This window comes from Monodon monoceros, unplaced genomic scaffold (genome assembly GCF_005190385.1).
Source record: "Monodon monoceros isolate NGI ecotype Baffin Bay Population unplaced genomic scaffold, NGI_Narwhal_1 Super_Scaffold_21, whole genome shotgun sequence".
Taxonomy (NCBI): Eukaryota; Metazoa; Chordata; class Mammalia; order Artiodactyla; family Monodontidae; genus Monodon; species Monodon monoceros.
The window spans coordinates 110,680,420-110,697,332 of record NW_021703778.1 but is presented as its reverse complement, the minus strand read 5'-3'; the positions used below and the strand labels follow the sequence as shown (position 1 = coordinate 110,697,332).

Sequence of the window (16,913 nt, the reverse complement as noted above, 5' to 3'; positions counted from 1 at the left end):
ATCCTCTCGGACCAGGGCTCGAACCCGTGTGCCCTGCATTGGCAGGCGGATTCTTAACCTCTGCACCACTAGGGAGGGAAGTCCCAGAATCTCTAATTCTTAATTTTAAGTTTATGGGAGTAAATAAGTAATGACTCAATTTTTGTGCATCAGAATGAATATGGATATAAGGGCACATCCTTGAGGAGGGCCACCATTCTCAGAAAAGGAAAAATGGGTTCCCCAACAAGTGTCTCCTTCACATCACTGTGACTCATGGGAGAGTATTGTACCTCGAAAAAGAGTTGGGTGGAACAATAGTTGAAAACCAGGGAAGGGAGTTCCCTGGCGGTCCAGTGGTTAGGACTCCGCGCTTTCACTGCTATGGGCCTGGGTTCAATCCCTGGTCAGGGAACTAAGATTCCACTAGCCAAAGGGCATGGCCAAAACTCTCTCTCTCTCTATATATATATATGCATACATATATATACACTCATACATATATATATATATATACGCATACATATATATATAAAACTTACTGATCTCCCCGCCACCTCCCCCTCCTCCGCCCCTCCCCTACGCCCCTCCCCCTACGCCCCTCCTCCTCCCCTCCCCGCCCCTTCTCGCGGCCCCTCCCCCGCTTCCTCCTCCAGCCCCTCGCTTGGAAGATCTGCGCAGGCGCGCAGTGAGGGCGAGAACGTGCGGGCGGAAGTGGTGCTGGAGCGCTTTAGGAAAGGGACTTGCGGAGAAAGCAGGTACTCTGTTGACGCCTGTGGACGGTATCGGAGGGGGCAGGCAGCCATGAACCGCCTCCAAGATGACTATGACCCCTACGCAGTTGAAGAGCCTAGTGACGAGGAGCCGGCTTTGAGCAGGTAGGCCCCTACCCCGCCCCGGTCCCCGAGGCTTCGGGCCGAGGCCAGGCCGAGGCCTCCCCCTCTCGCTGCGCTTGCCGGACCCGTGCGGATCCTCTGTCCAACGGTTCGGACCCCTGTCGCGCCTCGCTGTCGCCTGTGGGAGGCCGAGGGGGGTCTGGTGAGGTCGCGTAGCCACGGGGGAGGCGGGACCGACACTGGCGCGGGTAAGGGGCACATTCTGGAATTAGGCGTAAGATTCAAAAACCGTGAAATCGAATCCTGCTTCTGCAGCTACTAGCACTGTGACCGAAGGCAAGTCCTTTATCGTCGGTTTCTCATCTATAAAATGGAGGTATAATAAGTATATCACGAGTATGTTGTGAGGCACATGGGAGTTACTGTGAAGTGACCATCATGAGACTAAACTGCAATAAACAGAAATAAGGGGGTATTTAACTTTTTTTTTTTGAGCACCTATTGTATGCTTGCTGTGGGCTACAAAGGTCAGTCATAAGATTTTTGTCTTTGACAGGTTTAACGGTAAAGTAGGGGACATAAGATAAATATATCTCGGAAGATATATGTCTCGGAAGTAAACGTGTATCTCAGAAGACCACTGTAGAAGAAGATGACCTGGGATAGTCACAGATGAAGTTCTATGGGAATTTCCAGAAGGGAGGGATTAATCCCATCTGGAGGAAAATTGCAGTTATGTTGACAAGAGATTTCCAGGAAAATTTAGCCATTTTTTAAGCTGTCAGCAGATCCTGTTCATAAACTTTAAAACATTCTGTACAACTAAGCTTTCAGTGGAACTGTCCTTCTTTCAGCCACAATGTTTCCTTATATTATCCTGAGGAGGGATTATAGGCATGGGAGATCACACTGCTCTGAAGATTTCTGTTGTGGGGAATGAGGATGGATTCCAAGATTCCCTTATGAAGAATTTCAATTAATGGGTCCAGTTTGTGAAACTGGACCTAGGCCTCAATTAGTAATTCAGTTTGATTGGATTCAGTGTTTCCTGAACTTGAGCTATTCTGCCATTACCATCCCGGTATTCACCCCTCTTATTATTTAATTAATCTTTTTCTTTAAGTTAATTTACATTTTTGTAGTTAAATGTCTTTTTTTTGGCCTCACGGTTTGCAGGATTTTAGTTCCCCGTCCAGGGATTGAACCTGGGCCCCCAGCAGTGGAAGCACGGAGTCCTAACTACTGGACCACCAGGGAATTCCCATGTAGTTAAATGTCTTTAAAGAGGCTTTATATTCCTGTGACAGTTGCTACTGGTAAGGTAACGGTAAAAATAAATACTTTGAAAACAAAACAGTGTTATTAGGCAGTATTGCCCGCTCAAGGCTCTGAATCGAATGCTCATTTTAAAAAGGGAGATTGTGTTAGAGAGGTGTTTAAGAGGTGTCTCTCAGGATTTGATTTTACCATACCTAGAAGTGAATCTTTTATAGCGTAGTACTGTTTCATGGAAGCTGGCAGAACACATGAGTCTTCTGAGTTGGAGACACCTGACAGCAGAGCATACAGCATGAGCATCATGTTTGTGTTGGTTGCTCTTACTTCCCAACTCCTGTAGGGATTACATGGAGAGGCCCAGATGGGTGCTACACATTCATTGGGTTGGTACCATGGCTGAGGACCACTTGAGCTTGGAGAATCCACCTCTTTTACAGCAGGCAGTAAATATGCCACTAGATGCCAGTACCCCTCCTCCCACCTCCCAGTTGTGATAATCAAAAATATGTCTAGCTATGCCAAATGTTCCCTGGGGGGCAAAATTGCCCCCCAGTTGAAGAGTACTGGGGTAGTTCAAGGGTAGTAGTGAGAGGTAAGGCTGGAAAGATAGGTTGAAACCAGATTGTGGAAGGTTCTTTTGAATGCTGTACTTAGAGTTTTGGTCATGGATGATTTTCTTTTGGATTTGGGTAGTGATGTGATGAGAGTTCTTTAGGAATAACATTCTGGCAGCAGGGTTAAGGGTGGAAAGAAGCAGAAGAGTTTTGAGACCTGGAGATCCTTAGGCCATGGTGGTACAGGCAGAGTTAAGAGGACCTGAGTGAGGGAGGGAGACGCAAGAGGGAAGAGATATGGGAACATATGTATATGTATAACTGATTCACTTTGTTATAAAGCAGAAACTAACACACCATTGTAAAGCAATTATACTCTAATAAAGATGTAAAAAAAAAAAAAAAAAGAGGACCTGAGTGAATATAGTGGTAATGGAGAAAGGGAGCATGCTGGTCAGGATGAGGAATGTCAGATGGGGAATTTTCTTGGAAGTAGAATCTGGATAAGTCCTCTATCATTAGCAAAATTGATTGGTGTGAATTGTATTTTTCTTATTTACCTTCTGCTTGAGGCTCACAAGCATTGTTGTAGAAGAGAAAAATAGAGAAGCAAAACCCAGGAATAGTCTGTAACCGCTCATCAGATCATGAATAATTGAACATTATGTGTGTACTATTGATTATAGTAGAAAAGTCTTAGGCATTTCATCTTGATAACATTTCATTCCTTCTGATATCTCATTTAATTCTGTCATACTGCTATTGATGGGGAAACCCAGGCACAAAAGGCCAAGGAAATTGGCAGAAATTGCTCAGGAGAATTTGGAATATAACTTAGCCCTCTCTCTCTTTTTAGTTCTCCGTAGCACTATGCCTTTTAAACTGTAATATTTACTTACTGTCTGTTACATTTTGTGTGGATGTATTAGCTATCTATTTGTTACATATATTAAGTTTTATTTAAGTATCCAGAGTTTAAAACAAACTCCCAGTTCTGTGAGGTAAATTTTTCATTGCTGATGGAATTATGAGTTGGTGCAGTACTCTTGGAAAGTAGTGTGATAATTCTAGAAGTCAGGAAGACGTTTGCATCTAATTTTAGACATTTAACCTAAGGAAATCAACAGAAACAAAATTATATATACGGAGATATTCATTGTAGTGTTTAATAGCGAAGAGAAATAACTGTACAGCATCTGCAAGGGGAAATGTTATGCAGACGTTAAAAAATATATTTGGAAATATGCAGAAATGGTTGAACTATCAAGTGAGAAGAGCTGTATGTAATGATAGCTGAATCAAATGTAACCTTATAAAATTTAAATTTGTTGGGCAGTGAGATGATAGGCATTTGAAGTTATTTTAATTCTTTAATATTTATATTCTTTATGATTTAAATGTGTTCTAGTTCTGAAGATGAGGTGGATGTGCTTTTACATGGAACTCCCGAGCAAAAACGAAAACTTATCAGAGAATGTCTTACTGGAGAAAGTGAATCCTCTAGTGAAGATGAATTTGAAAAAGAAATGGAAGCTGAATTAAATTCCACCATAAAAACAATGGAGGACAAGTTATCCTCTCTAGAAACAGGTAAACTTTTAGTTAGATTTTCATATAGATATTTTTCTAAGTTCCATAATGGCAGGGACCCTTATTTGTGCTCTGTTATGGCCCCAGCACTTTCAGTAGGTACTCAGTAAATACTTATTGAATGAATGAATAAATGTGCTTGGCAACCTGAGCGTAGTTTTCTTTCATTGCTAGTGAAGAAGTTTCCTGTGTTGCTGGAAAGAGACTGTTTAGCATTGTTTACTTGTATGATTTCCTTTTGTAATTTTTACCTCAGGATAAAAGAAAAAAAGACACACTAGCTTATAGAAGTATATTTAAGGTTATATGGCACTGATATAGCAGGTTGAATGATGTGTCACCACAAATTCCTGTCTCATTTTAGTAAGTAATGAAACATACTTCATTTTGATACTTGGTTTCTATGTAAAATATATCTGACTCGAAAACTTGTTTGTGAAGGTAGGACTCCTCAGAATTGGTTTCCATGTTGTTATGCTATATATAACTGTTTAGAATTGAAAGCATATGTAATAATGATAAAAGCAAAAGCAGATGTTAATTAAGACGAAGAATTAGGGATGCAGGCATATGATGGCATAAGTATAGGTGATGTCATGGCACTAGGCACAGCTGAGGAGAGGAAGAATGTGTCCTTGACTCATTCTGCCTGACTCTTTGTAGAGCTCTTATCCTCTTTCTTCTAAAGTTCCTTAAAACAAGATGTTTATTCTGTTCTCCACAGTATACTGCATGGCTGAAAGGTAGAGAGATATATGCCGGCAATGTGAAAATATGGCTATTTTATTTAATTAGATGTGCTTTTATCATTATTTATATATGCTTTCAGTCTCTTTGTGGGAAGGGAGAGAGAATAACTTTCTCATGATTTGGAACAGTTATTCAAGGAGGGGAAGTTCTCTGTAATTGCATAGGGCACAGAAATCCAGTAAGTCATTGATGTGAAAGTATTCTTCCACCCAAATGAAATTGGGAATGAGTTGATATCACTTTGAAGTGATGGAAGAATATATGGAGTTTTTTTCCTTGCCAATCCAGTATGATTCAGTTTTTAAACTTCCCTTATGGCTTGACTAGGGTCTTCCTCAGGAAATGGGAAAGTTGGAACAGCTCCGACAAAGTACTATGATGATATATATTTTGATTCTGATTCTGAGGATGAAGACAAAGCAGGTAAGTAACATGTTTACCAGGTTTAGCAGTTATATTTTATGAAGGAAGGTTTACCTAGCAATTATTTGATATTAGGTTTTCCCTTTGAGTTTCATCTTTTAAGAAATTGCAGGCAGTTGATGTGAAAACAAAAGCAGGATTGCGCATAAGAACAGATGGGAACACACCTGAGGACAGGGACTGAGGGTGGTGCTGCAGCGGCATGTCTGGGGAGAGGAAGAGTGTGTCCTGACTCAGTATCTCTTTCCTCAGGGCTCTTGGCCCCCTCTTCCTTCAGGTTCTTTAGCACAGCAACATTTGCTTTCACAACTGCAGATAGTTTCTAGATTTTACTCTCTTGCAGAATTTTCCCTAACTTGTTGCTTTTTTTAAATCAATCAATCTCTCTGTTCTTTGGAATTGATTTTGTATAAATTTGAGCAAAGTTGAACACAATGACAAGAGCTAAAGCTAAATTATATCAGTAATTATGATGGAATACACAAATAACAAATTTATATGGTAAACAATTTTATATTTTTATATGTTGTTACATTAACATTGACCTGCCCAAGTAGGTCTAGTGTATGTGGATGACCATAGTTTTTTTTTTCCATTCATTTTTGTTCTGATTTCAGTAGCATTTTATGTATGAGAACTTATGGAGAATTTAAGACATCAAAAATAGTTTCTAGGGACTCCCCTGGTGGTCCAGTGGTTGGGACTCTGCACTTCCACTGCCAGGGCCCAGGTTTGATCCCTGGTCACGGAACTAAGATCCCACAAGCCGTGCAGCATGGCCGAAAAAAAAAAGTTTCTATTCTTGACTTACTTTGAGTGGCCTTTTTGAGACTCTGACGTCTCATTATTTGAACTCATTTCTGAACTTTATTTGGAGGAATAGTTTAAAATATTTTTTTAGAAAAATATAACTAGAAAAAATATGTACCTTAGGAAACAGGTTTCTTCATTTTGTATAAAAGAGGTGTGGATTTTAGACATGATACTTAGCCATATCGTTAACATTTTCAAAACTAGCACAGGTGACCAAGAAAAAGAAGAAGAAACAACACAGAATTCCAACAAATGATGAATTACTATATGATCCTGAAAAAGATGACAGAGATCAGGCCTGGGTTGATGCACAGAGAAGAGGGTAAGAACTTAAATTTAAAATTAGAATCTTTAGGAAAAATGATTAAAAGATGATTTTCGCTATATTCACATTTTGAGTGTATGTGTATATGTTTATACAGACATGCGTTAAGTTTGTGAAAAAACTGCTGAATAGTTTATCTTAAAAATGAAAAGCAAATTTCAGTCAGACCATTGGTTTTTTATTTATTTTAAAAATTTATTTACTTATTTATAATTGAAGTATAGGTGATTTACAGTATTGTGCTAATTTCTGCTGTACAGCATAGTGACTCAGTTATACACACACATATTCTTTAGGCCATTGGTTTTTTAAAGATTGTTGTCGCATTCAGACTGTTATAGCTAGTCAGTCTCTCCCTTTAAGAAACAAAACTGACTTTTTTCAAATCAACAATTTTAAATTACTTGGAGATTAAGAGTTTATGTGGGGAATTCCCTGGCGGTCCAGTGGTTAGGACTCCGTGCTTCCATTGCAGGGGGCACGGGTTCAATTCCTGGTTGGGGAACTAAGATCTTGCATGCCGTGGTACTGCCAAAAAAGAGTTTATGTGGATAAACAATGGATGTTATGTTTTCTACTTGAATGCTTGAATTGTTGTTTTTAATTATTTACAAATTTGATTTTTTAAAAAATTTTTTTATAGATCTTTATTAGAGTATAATTGCTTTACAATGTTGTGTTAGGTTCTGCTGTATAACAAAGTGAATCAGCTATATGTATACACATATCCCCATATCCCCTCCCTCTTGCATCTCCCTCCCACCCTCCCTATCCCACCCCTCTAGGTGGTCACAAAGCACCGAGCTGATCTCCCTGTGCTATGCAGCAGCTTCCCACTAGCTATTTTACATTTGGTAGTGTATACATGTCAATGATACTCTCACTTTGCCCCAGCTTCCTCCCGCCATGTCTTCAGGTTCATTCTCTATGTCTACGTCTTTATTCCTGCCCTGCCACTAGGTTCATCAGTACCTTTTTTAAAAATAATTAATTAATTAATTTATGGCTGCGTTGGTTCTTCGTTGCTGCACGCAGGCTTCCTCTAGTTGCGGCGAGCAGGGGCTACTCTTCGTGTGGTGCGCAGGCTTCTCATTGCAGTGGCTTCTCTTGTTGCAGAGCACGGGCTCTAGGTGCATGGGCTTCAGTAGTTGTGGCACGTGGGCTCAGTAGTTGTGACTTGCGGGCTCTAGAGTGCAGGCTCAGTAGTTGTGGCGCATGCGCTTAGCTGCTCTGTGGCATGTGGGATCTTCCCGGACCAGGGCTTGAACCCATGTCCCGTGCATTGGCAGGTGGATTCTTAACCACTGTGCCATCAGGGAAGTCCCCATTTTATTTTTTTTTAGATTCCATATATATGCGTTAGTATACGGTATACAAATTTGATTTTTTAAAGTTGAGGTAAAATTCACATGACATAATGTTAACCATTTTAAAGAAAACAATTTAGTGGTATTTAGTATATTCACAATGTTGTGCAACCACTACCTATATTTATTTCAAACCATTTTCATCATCCTAAGAGGAAACTCCATACTCATTTTCAAATTTGATTTGATAAAGGCTGATTTATCATAAAAGTGAAAGCTGGGCAACTTACAGCTATTTTCCCCTAACCTAGCTGTGCTTCAGAATCACCTGGTTAGAATGAAATGCAAACCCTTGAGTCCTATTCGAGGAGGTTTTGATTCCGCTAGGGTGGGGCCCAGGAATCTGTACATGTCAAGCCCAGAGGGCTTGTGATGTTATGTGGGTCTTTGTGTACCACCCTTTAGCTTCCACCCTCCCACTTTGTCCCTTTTTCCTCTCCTAGTTTCACCCGTGCACCACTTCCTCCAACTGCCCCTTGCATTTATGTGATGAATATTTTTCACACTCACAGTGTGAAATGAACGTTTTAAGTGCTATGAGTGCTATTGAAATAATTAAGGAGCTTACGGTCTAGCTCCTTATTCTGGTAACAGAATTTGTCACGGAAGTAAGATGGAATGTATTTTCATTCTTACATAATCTTGAGAAGAAATAACGTCTTATTGACTTATTCACATTCCTGTGTCAAGCAGTAGTTGCCTTTTAAGACCACAGAAACCAGCTTCAAATAATGAATTCACTACATTTTAAGCACCACAAGGACAGTGATCATACCTGTCTTGTTCAATGTTGTATGCCAAGCATCTTGCACACTGCTGTATGGGCACTTAGCACCTATTGAATGAATGATTATTTTCTTGGGGTTTGGGTTTTGAAATTTGCTAAGCATTGGAGGTATTTAACAACAATTATGAAATATATACCACATGGTCTCAGTATTTTTCCTCACAAATATTTAAAGAGTTTAGGAAGTAATGCCAAATGATTTGCATTTTGCTGTTCAATTTTTAGGTGTTTTCCATAAGCCCCTTTTAAGAATATATACTTTTATACTTTAGTGTCTTCATAAGCAGATTCATGCTTTATTCTTTAAATCAGCAAATATCTGTTGAGAATTTACTATATGCCAGACACTGTTCTAGATTCTTGAAATACAACAGGGAACAAAACAGACCAAAATCCTTAGGCACTTAGAGCTTACAACCCTTGCTTTTTTTTTTTAATAACTTATTGAAATATAGTTGATTTACAATGTTGTGGGTTTTTCTTGTTTTTTTGGCTGCATTGGGTCTTTCTGGTGCGCAGGGCCTTCTCATTGTGGTGGCTTCTCTTGTTGCGGAGCACGGGCTCTAGGACCGGCTTCAGTAGTTGTGGCACGCAGGCTCAGTAGTTCTGGCTCGCGGGCTGTAGAGCACAGGCTCAGTAGTGGCTCACGGGCTTAGTTGCTCCGCGGCATGTGGGATCTTGCCCAGCCAGTGCTCGAACACGTGTCCCCAGCTTTGGCAGGCGGATTCTTAACCACTGCACCACCAGGGGAGTCCACAACCCTTTTTATTTTTTTAAATTTTTTTAAATTTTTATTTATTTATTTATTTTGGCTGCGTTGGGTCTTCGTTGCTGCGCACGGGCTTTCTCTAGTTGCGACGAGTGGGGGTTACTCTTCATTGCGGTGCGTGGGCTTCTTACTGCGGTGGCTTCTCTTGTTGCAGAGCACGGGCTCCAGGCAGGCAGGCTTCAGTAGTTGTGGCACATGGGCTCAGTAGTTATGGCTCATGGGCTGTAGAGTGCAGGCTGAGTAGTTGTGGCACACGGGCTTAGTTGTTCCGTGGCATGTGGGATCCTCCTGGACCAGGGCTCGAACCTGTGTCCCCTGCATTGGCAGGTGGATTCTCAACCACTGAGCCACCAGGGAAGCCCAACCCTTGCTTTTTTTTTTTTTTTTTTTTTAATATACTTATTTATTTATTTATTGGCTGCATTGGGTCTTCGTTGCAGTCTGCGGGCTTCTCATTGCAGTGGCTTCTCTTGTTGTGGAGCACGGGCTCTAGGTGCGCGGGCTTCAGTAGTTGTGGCACACGGGCTCAGTAGTTGTGGCTCACGGGCTTAGTTGCTCCACGGCATGTGGGATCCTCCCTCACCAGGGCTCGAACCCACGTCCCCTGCATCGGCAGGTGGATTCCCAACCGCTGTGCCACCAGGGAAGCCCCAACCCTTGCTTTTTAAACGTAGCTTTATTGGGTTTTTTTTGTTTTTAATTAGTAGACTATTTTTTAGAATAGTGGGTTTTTTTTAGGTTTTTTTTTTTTTTTATGAGAAAAGCCAGCATAAGGCACTTTCATTGCAATAATGAAACTCATATGTAGTGCTGGGGGTAGCGGTAGGGCTGCGGGAGTAGGCAGCAATTTCTCTCACCAGATCACTACACAGGACAGCAAAGGGGTGGGAGGGGGTGAAGGAGAAGCCAGCAAACTGAGATCAGCACGGGGAGCTGAGCATCAAAAAACAGGAGATGCTGAAGCTGTGATGACCAGCTTCATTTTCTTAAGACAGTACTCAGGGATTTGTTATGATGGCTGGGCTTTCATGGGTGTTGTGTCTACAAACGGCACCTTCAATTTAACTTTCGATTGAAATTCTTAAAATTTAGGAAGTGGAGCTTGGATAGCTATGAGATTACAAAAGTCCTAAATATCCATTAGAAAAACCAGAGGATGGAAAAAGAAAAAAAAAATCCAGGCCATGAATTAGGCTTCAGAGGTCCCTGGCTGGCCCAGGGATAGACACCTGTAGTGTCCAACATCTCAGTGAAAACGATCTGCTTTCAAAAGGCAGAGGGTTAAGGGGAGGGTGGAGGTGGGACAGTGGAGGCAAAGGCTCTCCCCTTCCCACTTTAGTTTTGGGTAGGGCTTTTAATTCAGCCCGAGGACGTCACTTAACTTGGAGAATAATTTGGCCCTCAGAAGCACCTCAAATCTGCTATGGCTTTGCAGTTGCAACAGCAAGAATGTTTAATATATAATAGATAAAACTTTCATCCAAAAAAATATATATATAGATTATTGCCCCCCCACAACAATTCCTATTCTAAAGTTAACCCATTACTTGTGCTGTTAATACTTGAATAATACGTAACTGGAAACCTAGATCCAAAGGACTGAAACCCAGCGTTCACCCCCAAATGAAAACAAACTAAAATGGGTAACTTGAGGTTTATGGCATATAGTTCAGGTCAACACACATACAAGGAGAAAGGGGAAGAGCAAAGCCGGTGACAACACATTCAGTCTGGGAAGATATTTATACAGAGTGTAGTGGAACATCAGGGAAAGCTCCGTATGGACTCGCTGTGCTCATCTGGAGGCACCAGATCCTTCCATGGCACATCCAAGAATGGGGAGCTCAGGGAGGAGGCCATTCCTGACATTCCAGTTTTAGAAGCTCCATGTCAAAGATGAGAGTGGCATTAGGTGGGATGATGCCTAGGTGCCCAGTGGCACCGTAGGCATAGTCTGGGGAGATAGCTTGGCTCTCTGACCCAAGCTCATCTGGGCAGCCCCTTCTTCCCAGCCTCGGATCACTTCCTGCTTGCCCAGCACAAACTTAAAGGGCTTGTTTCTGTCCCAGGAGGAATCCAGCTTCTTTCCATCTTCAGGCATCCCCGTGTAGCGCACCGCGCAGGTCTGGCCGCGCTTTGGGAAGGTGCGCCCCTCTCCGGGGGAGATGGTCTCCGCCTGCACTCCCATGGCGGTGGCAGTGGCAGTGGACGCCGGGCGGGCAGGCGGCGCGACAGGCGGCGTGGACTGGCAGTGGATCTGGCGGCAGTTCCGCTGCTGTGCCAGAATAGTTTTAGGTGCACAGAAAAATTGAGCCGATGATGCAGAGAATTGCCATGGTACTGCCCACACCCCCCGCAACAACAGCAACGCACGAGTCTCCCCTGTTGTTAACGCCATGCGCTAATATGGTATATTCGTCACAGTTAATAATCGATGCATTATTGTTAACTAAAGTTCATACTTGATTCAGATTTCCTTAGGTTTTTTTTCTCTTTTTTAAAAATATCCTGTTTTACCTTTGGGTAGCAGTTGTATTTAAAGCTCAGTCATCTCTGTCACATTATTGATCCTGCACCATCCCAGTGAAGCCCAGTGGGCTTCAAATGACACCCTTTATTTATTTATTTCTCCACCACGTGGCTTGTGGGATCTTAGTTCCCTGACCAGGGATTGAACCCACACCCTCAGCAATGCAAGTGTGGAGTCCTAACCACTGGACCTCCAGGGAATTCCCCCATATTTCCTTAGTTTTTACCTAATACCCATTTCTGTTTCAAGAGCCCATCCGGGATACCATGTTACATTTAGTTGTTATGTCTCCTTAGGCTTTGCTTGGCTGTGACAGTTTCTCAGACTTTCCTTGATTTTGATGACCTTAACAGTTTTGAGGAGCACTGGTCAGGTATATTGTGGGAGGCTCCTCTATTGGAATTTTTCTTTTTCAGCAGCAGAACTCAAGTTTATTAAAACAGCTATGACAAGTATAACAAAATCTACATCTGCCTGTGCTAGGCCAGTGTAGCTCTGTACAAACAACAAGATAACGCTAGATAATGACAGTTAGCACTTTGAAAGCATAGTATACAAAACAACATATCTTCATCCAAAAAAAAAAAAAAAACACTTCATAAAAGTGGGGAAAAAAATTCTCCCTGCACCCCCCAAAGGAGGTCTTCACAGGCTGGCCAGCTCCATCCCAACTCTGAGGTATCAAAGGAGTTCCAAGTGCAAACTGAAGGGATGAACAAGCAACTCCCCCACTCCCACATCCGTTAAACACACAATCCAGCTGATCTTTTGGTAGAGTGCCTTTTCATGGAATGATTCAACAATCATAGATAAAAAAATATGGAATGCTTCGTGAATTTGCGTGTCATCCTTGCACGGGGGCCATGCTAATCTCCTCTGTATCGTTCTAATTTTAGTATATGTGCTGCTGAAGCGAGCACTGGAATTTATCTAATGTTTTTCTCATGATTAGACTGGAATTAGAGGTTTTGGGGAGGAAGACCACAGAGGTAAAGTGCCGTTTTCATCACTTTGTATCAAGGGCACATACTATCAGTGTGATTTATGACTGTTAATGTCGATCTTGTTCACTATAGTGAAGTAGTATTTGTCAGGTTTCTCTACTGTAAAGTTACTCTTTCCACCCCTTTCTGTACCATACTCTTTGGAAGAATGTCACATGTTTAGCCTAGACTTAAGGAGTCTGGAGTTATGCTCCTCCTCCTTGAGGGGAGAGTATCTTCATAAATTATTTGTAATTGTTCTGTATGGGAGATGTGTCTATTCTCCCCCATTTATTTATTTATTAAGTCATTTATGTCAGCATGGACTCATGGGTATTTATTTATATTTTGGTTATAATTCAATACTACTTTATTTTGATGCTCTAATTGTTTTGGCTTCAGTCATTGGGAACTCTTTCAGTTGGCTCCTGTGCCCCTTTAACATTCCTGTCTCATTGTGGGTTTTTTGTTTTTTCTTTCTGAGCACTTCCTTACTTTCTGGCCCTACAGGATGTTCCAGGTCCATCTTGTATGCCCCATTCCTGGAATCAACCATTTCTCTAAGGGGTACTGGTTTCTTTTATTGGGAGAGTGGCATTTGAAAGCAAGATCTGGCTTTAATGTGTTTCCCCTCTTCACCTTCTTTTTCTGTTCTAGCTACCATGGTTTTGGAATACAGCGGCCACGTCAACAACAACAGCCTTTTCCAAATAGTGATGCTGTCTTGAATTGCCCTGCCTGCATGACCACACTGTGTCTTGATTGCCAAAGGTAACGGATAAAGGATAACAACACACACACACACACACACGATAAAAAACACTTGGTAGTCCTTGTTTAAATCAGAAATAGACTTTTGAGGTACTTAGGAATTCTGATAAAGTTCTTTCCTCATATATCCCTGGTGCTGCATGACTAATCTTTATACAAATAATTTTTGTTACACATAGTCTGTTATAAATAGGTTTTCTAATAAAGTACTTGCCAGTGCTGACAAGGGTTCAGTAAAACTGCATATTTGTTGTGGAATGACAAAATCTCTCAAATACACTCATTTCTTTTTTCTGTTGTGATAAAATACATGTAACATAAAATTTACTATTTTAACTGTCTTAAAAATTTTGCTGTAAAAGAGTACTTTATTTGAATATTCAATTTATTGTCAACTAGACCATTTAAAATTTTTTAAAAATTTAATTTAAAAATTAATTTAGTTTTTAATTTTTAAAAAAAATTAAAATTAATTTTTACTTTATTTATTTATTTGATTGTGCGAGGTCTTAGTTGTGGGAGGCTCCTTAGTTGCGACTCTCAGTCTCCTTAGTTGCGGCATGTGAACTCTTAGTTGCGGCATGCATGTGGGACCTAGTTCCCTGAGCAGGGATCGAACTTGGGCCCCCTGAATTGGGAGCATGGAGTCTTAGCCATGTCGCCACCAGGGAAGTTCCTATTTTTAATTTTAAATAAAGCTGTTTTCCCAGCTTTATTGAGATGTAATTGACATACAACATAGTATAAGCTTTAGGTATACAGTGTAATGATTAGATATTCAAATATATTGCAGAATGTTTACCACAATAAGGTTAGTTAACACAGCTGTCACCTCACATAGTTACCTTTTTGTGTGTGTGTGGTGAAAACTTTTAAGATTTACTCTCAGCAGTTTTCAAGTATGCAGTACATTGAGTATGCAGTATTGAGTACAGTATTGTTAACTGTAGTCATCATGCTGTACCTTACATCTGCTGAACTTATTCATTATAAGTACCTTTTGACCGCCTTCATCCATCTGCCCTTCCCCACCAACCACCAGTTACTTTGTTTCTATGAGTTCAGTTTTTTTTTTAGATTCCACATATAAGTGAGATCATACACTATTTGTCTTTCTCTGTCTGACTTTTTTTACTTAGCATAATGCCTTCAAGGTTCATCCATGTTCTTACAAGTGGCAGGATTTTTTTCTTTTTTTATGGCTGAATAATATTCCATTGTATATACATACCATATTTTCTTTATTCATTCATCTGTTGATGGACATGTCTTGGCTATTGTAAGTAAGGCTGCAGTAGGTTTCTGGGAGGAAGACCACAGCAATAAAGTGCTATTTTCATCACATTATGTCATGGGCACAAACTATCAACATGATTTATGACTTTTTTTTTTGTGGTATGCGGGCCTCTCACTGCTGTGGCCTCTCCCGTTGCGGAGCACAGGCTCCGGATGCACAGGCTCAGCGGCCATGGCTCACGGGCCCAGCTGCTCTACGGCATGTGGGATCCTCCCGGACCAGGGCACGAACCCATGTCCCCTGCATCGGCAGGCGGACTCTCAACCACTGCGCCACCAGGGAAGCCCGATTTATGACTATTAATGTTGACCTTGATCACCTGGCTGAGGCGGGGGCCCAGATATCTCTTTGAGATAGTGATTTCATTTCCTTTGTATACATACCCAGAAGTGGGATTGCTGGATCATATGATTGTTCTATTTTTAACTTTTTGAGGCTTCTCCATACTGTTTTCCATAGTGGCTGTACCAATTTACATTCTCACTGGTAGGGCACAAGGGTTCACTTTTGTTATTTCTTGTCTCTTTGATAATACCTTTTCTAACAGGTATGAGGTGATACCTTATTGTAGTTCGGATATGTGGCTCCCTGATGATTTGTGATATTGAGTACCTTTTTGTGTGCCTGTTGGCCATTTGTATATCTTTTTTGGAGAAATGTCTATTCAAGTCCTTTGCCCATTTTTTAATCGGATTTTGCTTGTTTTTTCCTACTGAGTTGTATGAGTTCCTTATATATTTTGGATATTAACCCCTTATCAGATATATGATTTGCAAATATTTTTTACCATTCCATAGGTTGCCTTTTTATTTTGTTGATTGTTTCTTTGCTATGAGAAGCTTTTTAGTTTGATGTAGTCCCACGTGTTTATTTTTGCTTTTGTTTCTTGTGCTTTAGGTGTCAGCTCCAAAACATCATTGCCAAGACCAATGTCAAGGAGCTTTTTCCCTATGTTTTCTTCTATGAGTTTTATAGTTTCAGATCTTACATTTTAGTCTTTAATCTGTTTCAAGTTAATTTTTGTCAGTGGTGTAAGTTAAGGGTCCAGTTTCAGTTTTTTGAGTATGAATATCTAGTTTTCCCAATACCATTTATTGAAGAGACTGTCTTTTCCCCATTGAATATTCTTGACTCCCTTGTCAAATATTAGTTTATGGTGTATGCATGGGTTTATTTCTGGGCTCTTGATTCTGTTCTGCTGATCAATGACTTTGTTTTTATGCCAATCCCATACTGTTTTGATCACTATAGCTTTGTAGTATAGTTAGAAATCAGGACGTGTGATGCCTCCAGCTTTCTTCTTCTTTCTCAAGATTGCTTTGGCTATTTGGAGTCTTTTGTGGTTCCATAACAAATTTTAGGATTTTTTTTCTATTTCTATGAAAAATGCCATTGGAATTTTGATAGGGATGACATTGAATCTATGAATGGCTTTGCGTACCATGGACATTGTAGCAATATTAATTATTCCAATCTATGAAAACAGGATATCTTTACACTTATTTGTGTTTTCTTCAATTTCTTTCATCAGTGTTTCATAGTTTTCAGTGTATAGATCTTTCACCTCCTTGGTTATATTTATTCCTAAGTATTTTATTATTTTTGATGAGATTGAATGAGATTGTTTTCTTAATTTCTCAGTTTCTTAGTGAAAATGCAATAGATTTTTGTTTATTGCTTTTGTATCCTGAATCTTTACTGAATTTGTTTATTTAACATTTTTTTGTGGAGTCTTTAGAGTTTTATATATATAAGATTATGTCATCTGCAAACAGACAATTTTACTTCTTCCTTTTCTATTTGGACACCTTTTCTTTCTTTCTTTCTTCCTTTCTCCCTCCCTCCCTCCCTCCCTCCCTCC

General features: G+C 40.6%; 1 protein-coding gene, 1 non-coding gene and 1 pseudogene across 3 annotated transcripts in view; 1 reads left to right on the top strand and 2 right to left on the bottom strand.

The window, feature by feature from the left end:
* The first annotated feature begins 619 nt into the window (after nt 1–619).
* Nucleotides 620–16,913, top strand: part of EAPP (E2F associated phosphoprotein) — a 19,452-nt gene continuing 3,158 nt past the window's right edge. The window contains exons 1-5 of one of the 2 annotated variants that reach the window (XM_029239166.1): nt 621–857; nt 4,056–4,237; nt 5,315–5,410; nt 6,428–6,545; nt 13,642–13,755. In XM_029239166.1, the coding sequence (XP_029094999.1) occupies nt 784–857; nt 4,056–4,237; nt 5,315–5,410; nt 6,428–6,545; nt 13,642–13,755 (584 nt within the window). In that variant the 5' untranslated portion in view covers nt 621–783. Of the gene's footprint in view, nt 858–4,055; nt 4,238–5,314; nt 5,411–6,427; nt 6,546–13,641; nt 13,756–16,913 lie in introns of those variants that run through there. The other variant, XM_029239167.1, reaches the window with a different exon arrangement.
* Nucleotides 10,211–13,635, bottom strand: LOC114904828 (annotated as a pseudogene).
* LOC114905474 lies at nt 12,815–12,921 on the bottom strand. Its single transcript, XR_003796297.1, has one exon. It is a non-coding gene; the product is annotated as a U6 spliceosomal RNA (small nuclear RNA).